Source organism: Astyanax mexicanus, chromosome 18 (genome assembly GCF_023375975.1).
Source record: "Astyanax mexicanus isolate ESR-SI-001 chromosome 18, AstMex3_surface, whole genome shotgun sequence".
NCBI lineage: Eukaryota > Metazoa > Chordata > Actinopteri > Characiformes > Acestrorhamphidae > Astyanax > Astyanax mexicanus.
The window spans coordinates 27,736,009-27,752,966 of record NC_064425.1 but is presented as its reverse complement, the minus strand read 5'-3'; the positions used below and the strand labels follow the sequence as shown (position 1 = coordinate 27,752,966).

General features: G+C 40.1%; 1 protein-coding gene across 6 annotated transcripts in view; it reads right to left on the bottom strand.

Annotated features, from left to right (window-relative positions):
• The window catches only part of robo1 (roundabout, axon guidance receptor, homolog 1 (Drosophila)), a 480,259-nt gene that overhangs the window by 13,041 nt on the left and 450,260 nt on the right, over positions 1–16,958 (bottom strand). For 5 of the 6 annotated variants that reach the window (XR_007425321.1, XM_022679654.2, XM_049467115.1 and 2 more), the window contains 7 exons: positions 16,768–16,794; positions 13,686–13,728; positions 9,822–9,976; positions 5,336–5,677; positions 4,277–4,390; positions 2,078–2,213; positions 1,220–1,456 (listed from right to left, as the gene is read on the bottom strand). Coding sequence is in view for 5 of the 6 variants with exons in the window: in XM_022679654.2 (XP_022535375.2) it covers positions 1,220–1,456; positions 2,078–2,213; positions 4,277–4,390; positions 5,336–5,677; positions 9,822–9,976; positions 13,686–13,728; positions 16,768–16,794 (1,054 nt within the window). In the remaining variant the exon portion in view is untranslated. The remainder of the gene's footprint in view (positions 1–1,219; positions 1,457–2,077; positions 2,214–4,276; positions 4,391–5,335; positions 5,678–9,821; positions 9,977–13,685; positions 13,729–16,767; positions 16,795–16,958) is intronic. The other variant, XM_049467118.1, reaches the window with a different exon arrangement.

Below are 16,958 nucleotides of genomic sequence, written 5' to 3'. Positions count from 1 at the left end.
GTTGTTTTATTCTATAAACTATGGACAACATTTCTCCCAAATTTACAAATAAAAAATATTGTTATTTAGTGCATTTATTTGTAGAAAATGAGAAATGGCTGAAAGAACGAATAAAAAAAGATGCAGAGCTTTTAGACTTCAAATAATGCAAAGAAAACAAGTTCATATTAATATTCAAGTTTAAAGAGTCTAGAAATTATTATTTGGTGAAATAACCCTGGTTTTTAATCACAGTTTTCATGCATCTTGGCATTTTCTCCTCCACCAGTCTTACACACTGCTTTTGGACAACTTTATGCTACTCCTGGTGCAAAAATTCAAGCAGTTCAGTTTGGTTTGATGGCTTGTTATCATCTATCTTCCTATTGATTATATTCCAAAAGTTTTCAACTTCGTAAAATCAAAGAAACTCACTTTTTTTAGGTGGTCTCTTATTTTTTTCAGAGCTGTATATGCAGATATATACATTTTTAACATATAATACAAATCGACTTCAAATGCATGCATTGTGTAGTTATGTAATTAATCATGGCATTATGATTGACTAAGCAATAGCTTGTCAATAACAATTTTAATGAAAAATAACAGCAACAGTACAGTACAAAATAGCTACTGCAGGAATGCAACCTAACGGAAGCTCAGGCATATCTTGTTGTTGCAGCCTGTTAGAAGTTTTCATTATCAGCATTATATTACATTTGCATTTTTCAGAAAACTCTTTCTCTCAGAGAGTCAATGCTGAACTTTACAGGGTTCATACAATTATTAACCAATGCATTTCCATGACTTTTTCATGACTTTTCCATGTTTTCAAGGCAATTTTTTATGACCATATTACCTATAGATCAGTGCAGACATGGACAATAAAACAAAAAATCAACTAAAACTATAATGATTGTTTAAACATGTTTTTTTTTTATGTTGACACAAATGTTCTTCACTAATAATAAAAAAATGTAGGGCTATATTAATGAACTGCTGATGTTCATTAATATATTCTGTGCTGATGTATGTGTTAGCTCAAAATAGCTTTTCTTAGTCGATAAATTGAAACACACATTTGTGAATTGCCAGTTTTTTTCCCATGACTTTCTAGTTATTTTTATATTTTCCAAAACTTATCCAGGCCTGGAAATTGATATTTTTCGAATTCCATGACTTTTCTAGGTTTTTAATTTTTTCATATAAACCCTGACTTTAGACTGGCAGAAGGTGGTACCTGCGCTCGTGCAGGCCGTCTGGGTTCTCCTGCAGCATGGGCTGCAGCTCCTCCTGTGGGGACGGGGTGAGTGTGGCAGTGGACTGGTGGCTGTAGGACACTGCAGCGGGGGAGGAGGCTGTTCCGCGCAGAGGGGGCGTGGGACCCCTCTCCATCTCCGCCTCCTCCTCCTCCAGCTCGTCAGGCTGGAGGTACATGCGGGATGGAGGAACTGGACACTGCAGCTCTGCTTCATAGCTAAGAAGACGACGACAACACAGAGCACAGGGTGATTTCCATCGTTTACACAAAATGATATAAATAATACTAATAATAATGATATTACAAATAGCCTATTTTAACATAGAGCTGGCAAACTTAATATTTAGAATCCAAGCAACACATTTACTTACTTACATAAATTTAAGATTGCAAGAATATGTAGCTATTGTATCTTAAATAACAGCTTTATAATCTCATTTATGCTTTACTGACTAAAACAAGAGAAAAACGGCCTCTATATACGGTACACACTGAAACAGACAAGAAACACCTGGGGAAGATAACAAGAGAGCTAGACTACAAAAGAAACATGGGTGGAAACACTAATGAAAAGGTGGGGCTAAGGCGGAGCCATGAGAGTGCTGAAAAGCCCATGGTGAAAGAAGCAGACCAACATGACAAAACACAAAGAGATGATTAAAGCATGAGAGCTGATATTAACCATGCATCAATATATCTATATATATTTTTTGTATTAAATGTTATGTTGTTTTATGTTGTATATCGCCAGCTGAACAGTGTTAGCTGCTTTCCACATACAGTCAAATCCAATAGGAAAAGTGTGTGTTTGTTTGTGTGTTTATGTAAGGTCCCCACCTGTCGTCTATAGAAATGCCGTAGTCCTGACATGGCGGTGGGCTGACGGGAGGAGGGGGCAGCAGGTCGGTCCAGTTCATCGTGCTCTGCTTGGGCATTTTCGGTGTCCGCACTCCTTTCTTCTGCCCTTGACTGCCTGCTCGACAAAGACAGAAGCCAGCCAGCGAGATAAGCTTTCCCTTCATCAGCACGACGATATCCATCTCATTGCGAAATTCATCAATCATTTGGCAGCAAATTAAAATGCATTACAAAACACAGGCTCATTTTCCACAGCCCGACGCAGCTACGACAATTTTACACTCCAACACTAATGGCAGCCTCTCAATAATTTATACAGTGTAAAACGCTCAAGCGCATTATCCCTCTATTTGTAATTAACGCCACGCTCTCCAAAAAGAAGCCATTTTTCAAAACTAATACTCTCACCACTGCCTGCAGGAGAGCAAGATAGGAAGGTGGGAAGAGAACGAGGAAAAGAGGACGCAAGGAGGGAAGAAAGAGAAAACGCATCAGAGGCCAATTAACGGCAAGGCATTAGGATTCAGAGCCAATGAGCTGTGAGGCCTCCGTGCATTGAAGTCTTCTCTTTAATTACCTGAACTTCACATACAATATAAAAATAGATAGGACGCATTACACTGGCAGCCTTGCATGCCTGCCAAAATGGCCATCATTTGTCCTTGTCCTACAACAAACAGCACAGCCCTGACAACATTATCCCCCTTTTTATGATGGGAGATGAAAGGCCGGGTAATTAATGGCTGTGTGGCAAATTGCAAGAGGGGGGATACCCCCAAAATGCTCCATCCACCGAGCGCAATCGCCGCCGGAAATCCTGAGGGAGCGTGGGCTTAGCGTTTAGGCTTACACACGTTGTCGCTTACTGAGATGTTACAGACGCCCAACTGCACACCTGATAGAGCAGAGGAAGCCAGAGCGGCTCCCTTATTCGTTTCTGCTCAGACATTAATGTTCTTCTTTGTCTCCTGGAATCCCACTGTTATTCCTCCATCCAGGAAAAGCAATTTGAAGGCGTCGGGCTCTGAATATGATTTATTGCTCTTTGTGAGACGCTGGGCTTCAAATGGGACTTTTATGGGCTGTGGGATGAAAAAAAGCTTAGTAATAATAATGGAGCTAATAAACAATTAAAATGGAAAAATGCACTCAGCTGAAAAAAAAAAAACTTAAGGTTTGGTAATCTCTCTCCCAGCAAGAAGCTTCATGTTTGTTGGCTTCATCCACATCGTTTTATGTCGTGCATCATGCAGGGTCAGAGCGTTTTTGGGGCGAATTATAAAAGCCCTGTCTGGAAAATAATCAGTGGGCTTGTATATGCAATAGTAGGGAAAATTCTCGAATATGAACGTGATATGTAATTTTATTTATCTGGGTTTTTAATTGTTTAAAGCAATAGTAACATCATAATAAGTACAAGTGCATTTGAAATTGTGTTTAAATTGTAGTGTCATTTGAGGTGTGAGAGAATTTTAGCTTAGCTATTTCTTCTTTAAGCTTTTCTTTAAATTCCAGTGATTACAGTTCGAATTTAAAAATTAGTGCATCTAATCAGTCTTTTATTAAAAGTATATCTAAACAAATTCATATAGTGGCTGGAGGGCACCTTAACCTGTGATGATCATTTTCTTGAAATTATTTACCAAATATAACCAAATATAGCAAAAAGTTAAACGCTAAAATGAAGGGCAGACTCTTTCTGAGGCTGGTAACTCTGATGAACTTATCGTGTGCCTGTGCTCTTTCTTTCCTAGGACAGTACTGATGAGAGCCAGTTTCATCATAACATTTTTGATGTTTTTTGCGACTGCACTTTCTTTCTTGAAACGTTTCCGATTGCTGACCTTCATTTCTTTTAGTTATTTTTCTCTTTACTTTAGTTATAAGTAGTTCTTGCCATAATATGGATTAGAACATTACTCAAATAGGGCTATTCACTGTATACCAACTCTACCTCTACACAACTTTACAACTGATGCTCTTAAACACGTTAAGAGGCAAGACATTCAAGAAATTAACTCTTGATAAGTTCAGCACAGCTGTTAACTGAAAGCTGAACATTTCAGGTGGATTGTTGAACACTGTTTAATGATAAATGTAATTGAACTTTCATTAAAAGTTATGAGATTTTTTTCTTTCAAAGTTAACATCATAAAGATACAGGCATCCATCACTTACCTGATGTACTGCTGCCTCTGTCAGAGCTGCTGTAGGTGCCAACAGGGGTGGGCTCTGGGGGCTGGTTGTAGGGGATGGTGGCTGGCATTACACTGTCCCCTACTCTGTAGAGATCTAAGGGGTTTACAGTGAGAGAGATCTCAATCAATCATCAACAATCAACAAGAAAACCTTTATTATAGACAAAAGCAAGTCTTTAAGCAACTTCTTTACATTCTCCTTTCAGACACATGTTTATAGTAAGCCTTCACCCTAAAAAAACAAAGCGATTCAGAGAATGATTTTTTGTTTTAGGGATACGCCAGCTGTGGCACATTTCTGAATGCTTGACTAAGCAGACTGTAGACAGCAGATAAAGAGGGATTCTTCTTCTAAAATATCCCAGTATGAAATAATATACCGTGGGGATAGCTGAAGCATGGCTTTAAGCTGATTGGTAAGTGACTGGTTACAATTGTGCATGGAAGACAGTGTGAAATATCAGCCCAGCATGCAGTAAGACACATGCAAAATGCTTGTCATCATCAAAGGCGCAAAAGAAAACACTTGTCCTTTAAAACGAACAGAATGAGGCTACATATAAAGACATGCACAAAAAACGTCGAGGGTCGAGTTACACTGCCTTGTGTTCAGATAGTAATCTCAGGTCTTGTGGCTCGACACAGTTCAAAAGACAGCTGATACTTCGGAGTGGGCTCGTATTTTCAGCACCTTTTAAACACTGAGACAATGAACACAAACGGAGAGAGAAACGCTGAGAGTTGGATTACTCATAGTCGCGGTAATCGGAGAGGAGAGCGGCCGAAAAAGGAGAGAAAGTGAGAGCGGAGGATGTGAATGAAGTGAGACTGAAGTGGCAGCGTGGAGGAATGGTTGAAAGATGGAAGTGTGGAAGACTGGAGAAGAGTGAAAGGCTGACTTGGACTGGTTTAAGGATGGTTTCGATGTGAGTAGGAAAAAGTGGGTCCAGATGAGGATGAAGATGAAAAGGTAAAGGTGAGTTTGGATGATCAGGTCATCCAAAACTCCTAACCATCTATATCTTCTCCCCAAACTCACCCTTGTTCAGCCTGTTTTGCTCCATGATGATGTACTGCATCTGTGACGTCACGTCCTGCTGCTTCTGAGGCGTGCTCTGGCAGCTCTTCCAGCTCTGCTTGTCATTGAGGTCGGCGCTGCCCCCGGTGCCGCTGCTCAGGCTGGACTGGATGAGCTGGGTGGTGGCATAAGGGGTGGGCTGCCCCGGTCCGAGCCTCCCATCCTTCAGATTGGGGCTGTTGAAGGTCTTCATCTCGTTGATCTTGTTGGAGAGGTCCACGTCGCCGTACAGGCCCGAGTCTGGCGCCAGCAGGTTGCTGGGCTTGCTGTCCATCTGGTTGTTGTAGTTGGCGATGCAGTCAGCTGGACGACAGGAGAAGGGGAAGAGATCTGTCTAAGAGGGTCTTCAGAAATCTATACTAACAGGGTAACTCGTGAGAGCAGAAGGAATTGATTGGATGAAGCGTATAAACAGATTTCGGGGGAGTTACAGGGAGAAGTTTTCATTTTTTTTTGGTGGGGGAGTAATTGTAAGGTTTGTGTTCGGTTTACTTAACAGTAGTAAACTATGCGCAAATAATCCCTGGTCAGATAAATACTGTACTAACTCTAAACTCTAAAAAGAACCCTGCATTAAATGTGCGTGTAATTTCTGACAGAGTCGCATGTCTGTTCGCAATCACAATTCTAGCCAGTTGCTGGAGGTCACGATCATAGCTACCCACTGCGCTGTCTACTGTGTAAATCCTGGGGCTCTAGAAGTGTTAAATATGCCCACACACCATTGTAAATGGAATGAATGTCCCATGTCCTCATCTAGCACCCACAATCAGGCTTTACTTGCTTAAACACACACACACACAAAAAATAAATACAAATATCATGTTGCCTTACAATGAGTATGCTGGCCAGTGTTCAACCCCATTCACAAGATAACACCTCACAGCTTATACAGGCACTGCCACAGACTATTTTTTGATATAAGTGTACAACAATAAGATCTGGAGGTTTATTATTTAGGTTTTCATCTAAACACAAAAACCACAGCAAATTCTTTGGCAACCATTTACTTTAGTTTAGACTTTTTTTGTGGAGTCCCACATGGCTCTGTTTTAGGGTTTGTAAAATTGATGGTTGTTGATGCAGTTCTGTATTTCTAATACAGACTGAAGAACTGAATGTTGGGCCAACATGATTTAATAGGTTGATTGTTTCACAGAATAATTAGTAAAATCATTTTACACTGTATTTATTTTTTTTGATTTTTCTACCAATTTGGCTATCCAAATGTCCCACCGCTTGGTGTGTCCCCATCACCAGTGGCACCTGCGACCCTAGGAGGGTGCAGACGAGCACATGCCTCCTAGCTCCTGAATGGAGCTTACTCTACAAAGTTACCACAACTTTCCAAACCATCAAAATCATGTGCGATGTTCTCAACATTTCAGTGTCTGTTTAACACTCTCCTCATCGAGGTACTCAGGCTTATTCGCTGCTGGTTCTTAGTAACCCGTGCCAGACGCGACGTGTGTGACACACAACGTCTTTCTGAAGGAGACAGCTCTACTCATCATGCCCCATGTTCCACCAAGTCCAAATCAAACCCCTCGCAAAGTAGTGGCCCTGTAAAAGAAACCTCCTTCTGACAGATCCAATTTCCCCCCGCTCATAAAATATTCAAATCCTCCTCAGGATCAGAGCAAAGAGCTCGGCGGTAAATACCACGCCGCTGCCATTGGTGGATTTTTTTTTGTGAGCGGCTCACATTTCTGTCAGAACGAGGGATACTGCAGCTCTTCAAAGACAGCGGTGTCAATGGAAATAGGCCCTATGAAATGAGACCGACTAAGTCGTCTTTCAGGAGATGCCTCAGAGCCACCGAAGCAGTTAATTTCCTAAAGGTTTTAGTACTTCTGGCACACCAGGCAAGCAGCTGGCAAGCTTTCATACTGTCATGCAGTGAGTGGCCATGGCATTTATCCTTCCTTACCTTCTTTTAAAGAAAGGTGATTCAGAAAAAGGCTCATGTTAGCAGGAGAAAAAAAACACACACACACCGCGTAAAGGGGTCGGGGTTAGGTGGTGCTGGTATTAAACGAGCATTGAAGTCCTCCTGGCTCGACAGTCTAATCTCTAACGCTACAAAAATCTATTCATGCAAAACATCTATCCACGCTATAGTGCTTAAATTCCTCATGTTTTTACTATAAATGCCTATGAATATGCTGCCTAATGCACTGAACTCTGGGTTTGTTATTCAGTTACTAGTCATAATGCATGATCTATTGTAAAATATTTGGAAATGTGAAATCATTTAGCTTAGGACATTTTGTGAAGACCCACAGGGCTCTGTTTTAGGGTATGTGAAATTGTGAAAGAAAGAAATTAAGTGTATGCCTACATGCATGCTTTAACTGGAAAAATGGTTAACTGGAACATTTTCACGAGAACGTTAAGACTTTAAATCTTGTAGTATGTAAGGATGTATCATTAAATACCTCTGTTAATGAACTGAGGGAGGTCACAATTACAAGATTAAACTTAACTTGAATTTAAGTTTAAATGATCTTCATAAAAAAAGCTTACAGTTAAAAACAGACTAATGAGAAACATTTGTGGCTTCTTTATTTGTATTTTTTTCAAATATTCTGGACCTTTAAAAGGCTATACATGGACTATTGTTTTTTTATTTTTTAATACGGTTGTCTGTCTTAATAGACAAGACATTACATAGTAACAGTCCACATCACAGTGATGGTGATGTGTTCCCTGTTACAGATGTATTAAAGTAGTACAGACTGTGTAATGATTACACACGTGTCTCTCAATAACTTTAGCAGGTAGAATCAGCAGGTCACATAAATGCATTTATTCATGTGTTATTAGTGAGAATATACTGTTGCAACTATTAAGGAATTTGTGTGTAATTCAATGAGTTAAAACTGAATTTGATAAACAAGTGTAAATACACAATCTGCACTACTGTAAAATATACAGCTCTGGAAAAAAAAAATAGAGACCACTTTAGAATCAGTTTCTCTGATTTTGCTATTTAAAGGTTTATGTAATATTGTATATTGTATATTGTATATATATGGCTGAAATAACATACAAGATGCAGAGCTTTTAGACCTTAAATAATGCAAAGAAAACAAGTTCATGTTCATAAAGTTCATAGATCAATATTTGCTGGAATAACTCTGGTTTTTAATCACAGTTGTCATTCATCTTGGCATGTTCCCCTCTGCCAGTCTTACACACTGCTTTTGGATAACTTTATACCACTCCTGGTGCAAAAATACACGCAGTTCAGCTTGGTTTGATGGCTTGTGATCATCCATCTTCCAGAGGTTTTCAATGTGGTAAAGTCAAAGAAACTCATCATTTTTAAGTGGTCTCTCATTTCCAGAGCTGTATGTAGCAATGTAACATTAATAGGCCTTAACATAGGCCTAGTGCCCACCTCTTTATATTAAGTACATGATGTATTTATATTAGGTATTGCATGAAGCATATCTAATAATTAATTATTTATCATTAATCCATATTTCACAACAAAATAACACCAGTAGTTTCTATGTTAGTGTGTAGATTGTTCAAGTGCTATAACAAAGTTATTAAAACACTTAAAAATAAAGTGGAACCCTTCATTACTTCATTACTTATACAATCAGTAGAGATAGCCCTACAATGAATCAACTTACCTGTCATTACACTTCAGAGTACAGTAGTGAGTGAGTGTGTGTGTGTGTGTGTGTGTGTGTGTGTCCTGGAACAACCCTAGCTCTCTCTTTTGCGTGTGAAGTCACAGCTGACACCTGCAAAAAGAACACCTGGAGGCGGTCCATCACTCTTTCCCCACTTCGCCGTTCTTTTAACCTACTTCTCCTCCACCATCACTCTCTCATCAATAGCAGATGCATGCTCAGGTGCTCTCTCCCTCTCTCTGTCTCTCTCTTTCTCACTCTTTCTTTCTCTCTTCGTCTCTCTCCCTCTCTTTGACCTCTGCTTCTGCTTCCTGTTTTCTAAATAAGTAAGCACTTAGAGGAAATTGCATTTAGGGGCTATAACAACAACAGTATGGAAATCAGCTGGCCAATTCGATTAGCTGGCAGAGTAAAGCCCATAAGGCCGTTCCAGAGCTACACACTCTGTCTAAAACAGCTCAGCTCTAACCTTCAGATCACACACACACACACACAAACACACACACCACTGCATCACAGAGCTGCAGAATACTGTCTTTGAGAATCCTTATTATCATTGTATTATGTTGGCATTTGCTTTGATTGTTCAACAGAAGGCTCAAAATGACTGAGTCTGGGTGTTTTACCATGTTTACCATGAGCAGAACTCAACCAGTCATGGTTCCAGATTATAATTGTGAATTATAGAATTGTATAGTATAAGTAAAGTATATTATAATATGTATAATTAATCATTTGGAGTTCTACAGCTGAGACATCTTTAACTACTCTCACTCTTACACACTCACTCTCACACTCACCGGGGCGGCTGTAGGTGGTCAGGTTGCTGTCGCTGTTGCCGTTGCCTGCAGTGCAGCAGTTGATGCTGCAGTCGTTCTGGTTGGAGCAGTTGTTGGGCCATGTGTCTGCTAGCCAAGGCTGAGTGGCTGGCTCACTGATGTTCAAAAGGCCCGGCCTGCAGAGACACATTCACAACAGTATTCGCATCAAAAAAGTGTGAAGAAGAAAAATACAAGCAATGAACTACACAACTACAACCTGTAGCTGCATCTCGGATTCCTTATATATAGCACACATTTCCTCCTTGTTTTACAGGAAAAAAAAACTACATCCACTGAATGTTAGTATGTAAAGATTTCCATAAGGGTCTGCAGCCTAACCAGAATCATTGGAATTAATGCACACACCCATTTGCTCATACACTTACACCTATTTAGAACAACCAAATCGCAGTAGTATTTGTGGCAGTAGTAGTAATGGTAGTAGTAGTCACCATAATAACATCAATAGCAGTAGTGGCAGTAGGAGTACTACTAATAGTATGTAGGTGGTTAAAATACAGTACTTGCAGTAGGAGCAGAAACAATAGCAGTATTAATGCTACTTGTAGGAGCAGTAGTGACAATAGTACTTATAGTAGCAGCATCTGCAGTAGTAGCTATAATAATAGCAGTAAAATGTGGCAGTGGTAATAATAATAGTTGGAAATAGCAGTAGGAGTGGTATACGAAATTGTAGTGATAGCAGTAGTATTAAAACAAATGGAAGAAGCAGCAGTAGAGTTTAGATTCTGTGTCCAAACTCGGCGGTTACACCACTTTCCCTAGGTTCTGTTGGGTTGGGCTCAAGAAAATGGTCTGTTTATACTATTTTATATAAAGCTATGGTGTGATTATCACAATGTAGCAAAGTAACAAATCACATGGTGATCATTAAAAAAAAGATCTCTTAGAATGTGCATAGGCTCAGATAGAGTCGAGCTGCGTTTTTTGGCCCCAAGTCCAAGTCAGTCCAGCATACAATTAGCATTCTACAGCTTCTGCTAAACAGGCTATGTTTGGTAGACCTAGGTTGAAAAATTAGGCTCTTAAAGATCCACAAAACTCTAGATTACCACTGTCTCCGTGATCTGACACTCACAATACTGCTAATCAAGCATTATCACAGGTTTATGCACTGGTGACTCAGGTTTGTTAGATTAAGGTGTGCAGTACTGTGGGTACAATGGGCCTCATTCACCAATATTTTTTTCTCCAGAAGTCCTTAATGACAATCTCCATAAAAAGCTGTAAGTAGATTTTAAGAAGAAATCCAGTATCTTCTTTCGAACGAATGTTATTAACTTTTCTCACTGCTCTGAGACCCCTGCATCACACTGCAAAGCATTGCAGAAACACACAAACAAACACATAGTCAGAAGCATTACTGAAGCAATATCAAGAATACTCAGTTTGGATAAGTATAATATTAAATGCATCAAAACAATTAAGATACACATATGGAACCCAATTTGTTTACATAGAAAACAAAAAAACGGTGATTTGGGATGAGCTGGAACTTCACAGCATGAAGGAAAAGCAGCAACTATTGTTCAGCACCTCCAGGAACTCCTTCAAGGCGCTGAGAAAACAATTTCAAGTGAGTTTGTTTAACACCATTTTATTAAGTAATTCTGCATGTGTTTCTTTATAGTTTCAATATAGTCTTCAATATTAAACTTACAATGTAAAAATATACAAATATAAAAATAATGAAAACACATGAATGAGAACAGGTGCGTCCAAAACGTTTGACTAGTACTGTGCATTAGTATAAAAATATATGAAGGTCCATAACATAGAAACATATGTGTGTGTATAGTAAAGCACAGTTAAAGACAGGAAAGGAAGACAGTGTTGTAATAAAGCTGCTGCTGTTGCTGCTGCTGTTACTGAGCAAAAAGAAAGACGATGATGATACAAGGTCAGAGACAGGAAGATGAAGAAAGAGAGTGAGAGAGAGAGAGAAACAAGGAAAAAGCATGAGATTTATGGGGACAGGCATCAAAGACACGTACGGGAACATCAAAGTCAGTGTTTAGTGCTGTGAAATCTCCGACTCTGACGCTCAAAGTTAACCGTCGGCCCGCGCTGGCCGTGTCCCAGGTGCTGGCCGTGGATTGTGTTTCACTACAGCTATCTTACAGACCACAACGCTCCCTTTACTGGGGCTTCAAACAGGACGGGAGGGGGGGTTCATTGGCAGGTGGGGGTCTCCATAGAGCGGAGAGAGCCCCAAAGCTCTGTGATCGTCTACTTCCCCTCGTTCATTTTATGTAAGACGTCTCGCAAAGAAAAAAAAAAAGAATTTCACCAGCTTGAGCTTTTTCACTCCTCCGGACAAAGAACGTGGAAAAACACACACCCACTCACACAAACACACACCCACTCACACACACAAACATACACACCCAAACGCACCCAGCAGGCTACAGTGTGAATGATGATATGCCACAATGCATTGAGGAAATGGGGATAAATGTGGATAATGCTTGCATAAACAGACAACAGGCGTGATGAGTGAAAAGATGAGCTTTTTGTCTCTCCACTTCCTGCAGCTTTGTTCTACAAGTCCTCTTCCTCCACCCAAATCCAAGCACTTTATAAAGCCAACACTGACCCCTAGTGCCATGTGGATGTAAGTGCAGGCCACTGTCTTGTGACTGGCTAATATAATACAGCATGTTTTCACTGGTTTGTGCTTGAAATTGGGTTAAAAAAAAGCCTGGTATTCAGGAGCCTGTGCTGTTCAAACACATCTCCAAGCTATGGACATTAACATTTAGTTGATCTTGGTGTGGATAGCCAAGGAAAGGAAGAAATATAGACACAGACAGACATAAATGCTAATAATACAAAAAAAAAGCAATTCTAGAGAAGAATCCCATTCAGTTTGTATAATAATTAAATAATTGAGATATAACCAGTCTTTCAGAGTCTCACACTGGTTGTCAAATGTCAAACAGAAGCTTATAGAAATCAGAAGTCAGAAATGTAATGTAACACACACCTGAGCAGATCACCAGCATGCAAAACATTATTACCTAAAATTTATCCATTTTCACTATAGTTTTGCAAATTTTGACATGGGAAGCATAATAGCAAATTATGCGAATTTATTTTTTTCCATTAAGTACATTTCATTTCTTCCATTACTGCGGGATCAGGTGATATATGTTCCTATATAGCATTATCTGTTAGTTCGGAAAAACCTTTCCCATTCAAAGGAAAACCAACCCAAAAGTCACAGGTATCTTGATCTCTGGTTCATATCCACACCACTGTAAAGGTGTCTACAATGAGCAGTTACATTAGGGGTGAAACGATTACTCGATTAATTGAGTCACTTGATTTAAAAAAAAAAAAGATTGATTCATTTTCTATGCCTCGAGGAATCGATTATTTAATGTAAAAACTCAGAGCACTGTATTTTGTGCTAATTACTTTTAATGTGACAAAACGTGCTTAGCTTAATGTCGAATGTGTGGTTATATTATTACAACGGAGACAAGTTCTAGACTTAATACAGGCTTTACTTTGGCCAGAAACAATATGCTTTTTTTTTACTATGAGTGCATTTGGCCAGTGAGACAAAACTTAATGTATTAAATTATTAATTATTAAATAATTACTTGTTTTATTTATTTCTATTTGTGTTTGCAATTTGGAAATGTATGTTGTGAATTCAACAACAAAACCAGTTGGTCATTCATTATTAAGTGAAATGTCTTGTTTTTTTTCTTGTGTGTTTTTAATTGCTCTTTAAGCAAGCAAATATGTTTTACTCGATTACTAAATTACAATATTTCTACAAAAGTCACAAAGGAAGCCGGTTTCATTTCTTACCTCCCAGCACTGCTGACAGCCTCTCCTCCTCTTTGGTAGGAAACTGCAGAAGAAAGAATAGAAAAAGACAGAATAAACATCAAACAGTGACGCATAAAACCTCAAGAGCATAAGTAACAATGCAGAGGCTCTCACCACTTTATTGGAAAGGCCTAATTTGTAGGTGCACCTTGCTGTGGTGTACAGTTACACACTATAGTCCATCTGTGTTCCTGCATTATTACTTGTGTTGGTTATCTTCTAGCCATTTATCAATGGTCAGTTTCAGAATTTATAGGCAGTGACGTGTTTAATGGCTATAAAATGCTGCTGTTCCTGATGCACATACTAGGACCACACCCGGTACCATAAAACCATAAAAGAGTCATCCAAAGTTGATGACATTTGAATAAACCATATAATGTATACAGTCTGGAAAAAAAAAAATAAGAGACCACTTAAAAATGGTAGGTTTCTTTGATTTTACGAAATTGAAAACCTCTGGAATATAATCAAGAGGAAGAACTGCTTGAATGTTTGCACCAGGACTGTCATAAAGTTATCTAAAAACAGTGTGTAAGACTGGTGGAGGAGACCATGCCAAGATGCATGAAAACTGTGATTAAAAAACAGGGTTATTGCACCAAATATTGATTTCTTTGCATTATTTAAAGTCTGAAAGGCCAGTAATCAAATGTACTCATTGGATATTATATTAAACAGCAAGAATATATTGGTCTTGGTCAATGAGAGCTTGGTCAAAATCAGCAAGCAAAGAAAATTCAGGTATAAATTTGACACAGTAAGACATGCCCTAGTACGAAAAGCTTGTCTTGATTCAGACCGTTGGATGAGCTCCACTCCAGCCTACCTCATCTCATCCTCTCTGATCTTTCTGAACTCATCCCAAAGGTATTGGATGGAGCACCATCATTCAAGAGAGCTCCACAACCATAGCTCAATGCTGGGAGCTTTATTCCTCTTTATTTCATGCCTGGCCTGTTGCATGTTGCCTACAGGAGGTTGCTTTTATGCTTCTCGGTTTTATCCAATTCTGTTGGGAGTATGTCAATTCAGTGACCATAAGCTGTGTGCATGTGTGCATTTGTGTCAGCTACTACTGCAACTTATACCGTAGTAGCTGATTTTGTATTGTGTGTTTCTGTGTAAGGGATTAATCACTAGGTCTGAGTGGCACGCTGACTTTGCACACTGGCAGTGCCAGAGCGAGTGTGAAGTGGACGATCCCACTCCAGTGTGTCAGACGGAGATAGAGTCCAACTCTCGCTGCAGTCTCAGCAGCCCTTGGCCAGAGAAGAGCATACACTCCCCCCACTCCTACATCAGAGAGTGAGTTAGAGAGTTTCAGCTCGGCTACAACACAGATAATCTTCCGAATAATATCCCACAGATGACACATTTGGGCCTGGAATACGCCGACCGAACTGCTTAGCAATGATACGCAGTGCTTTTCCAAAATGTACGACTGCTGATTTGGGAAGCAACAGTAGAGTATTTAGCATTGGCAGCCAGCGATTCACAAGCAATGTCTGGGCTTATACTTGAAGTTTGGCACGATTAGCAATCAAGCCTCATTTCCATTCGAGTGGGAGAAGAAAAAAAAAAAGGCAAAAGGCTCTTCCCTGCTGCTCATAAACGGGGATGAGTCGATAGACGAGATGATGACAGGAAGATGAAACAAGTGCCGCACAAAATGAGCGAGTTAGAAAGGAACAGAGAAGAAGCCGCGAAGGAGAGTGCGGAAAGTGACATTCTCAGCCGTGTTCTCCTGCCCACTTTGGAAAAGTCACCCTTAGTTCACAGCCAGCCTGCGTGCTACAGCGCCTCTCCGCTCGCTCTAATTGGGCCGCGCGAGCTCGGGTGACACCTCATCAAACCCCAGCTGAGGCATGGGGCCGGACGGCCTCGCTTTGATCCGCCGCTCGCCCGTTTTAAAGGCCCTCTTTAGTGGAGCGTTCCTCTCTCTCTTCCCTCGGCTTCTGCTTTAAGCGTATTCGCAGGGGCCTGGCCGACGTGCTAAAGCAGGCTTTGATAGCTGCGTGAAAAGCGTCAGACTACTTTTTAGTGGCCTTTCTTGTGGGAATATGTATTTTTAACAGAGGTCGCTGCTGTCTCTTGTGGTCCAGCGTGACCCTTCTGTGTGGACTGAGAGTGAGGTCACGGAAGAACATTTAGAAATGAGTGGAACAGGAGAGTGGAAAGGACAGGAAGCAGCTGAACTATGGGCCAGAATCGTTAACTAAACTGAGACAGTCCAGAGTCGTCCTTTGAAGCGATTTTGTATATGGTCACAATACTGAATACTGTAGTCACAGCAGTTCTTTGTTGAGAGAGGAAATGAGAGGGAATGATCTCAGGATTAAGCTAAAAGAGATATACTTATGGGCCTTATTCTAACTATCTATAGGCTAGCAGTGAACGTCTGTCTGCTGACATCTGCCTAGGTTGTATTCAATCAGTGGTGCACCTGTGTTTTCTATTGCCGAAATAGAAGTACTCAAGGAATGTATCTGAACACACCACATTCATCAGTGTAGATATATCAGCAAGCACTATTGCTATTTTTAAACGCCGCAGGCACAAGGTGTTAAAACTGACTGTGTGTGGGGTGTAACATAGCAATTGGCATCGTGAAGCAATATGTCCAAATATTTGCAGACATCATTCTAATCAATGCATTCAGCTACTTTTGAGCTGTACCTATTGCTGATACAAATGCACAAAAGAACACACACACACACAGCTTGTCAACCACATGTAGGGAAAAAGTACTGCCAACAGAAAATCAGACTCTGTAACAGATAAATAACATGAACCAATAGGCACCATGCCTAATGCCAGGCATCAGGTAGAGGGGTATAAAGCCCCCCACCAGCATTGAGCTGTGGAGCAGTGTTCTCTGGAATTGTGGTGCTGCTGCCAATTCTGCTGGGATGAGCTGAGTAAGTTGAATCTGAATCCAATACAATATACATGCTTGTTTTCTACATTCCGCTTAGGAATTATAAGCTTTTTCAATTCAGAAGAGAGTTAGATCAAATCACAAGAGTTAAAATGGTAGAGAGAAGACCATAGCACTTACCGGTAGGTGTGAAGGTGAAGGATGGCACTGCAGATGCAACCAGAGGAACATGGAAAAAAAGAGAAGATAACAAAACAGCCTGTTACAGAGAGCTATTCACTATATATTCATATAGCATACAGCAAATACCACCAAAACAGATTACAACGTAGCGTAAAGATCTTATATACAGCTCTAGACAAAATAAGAGA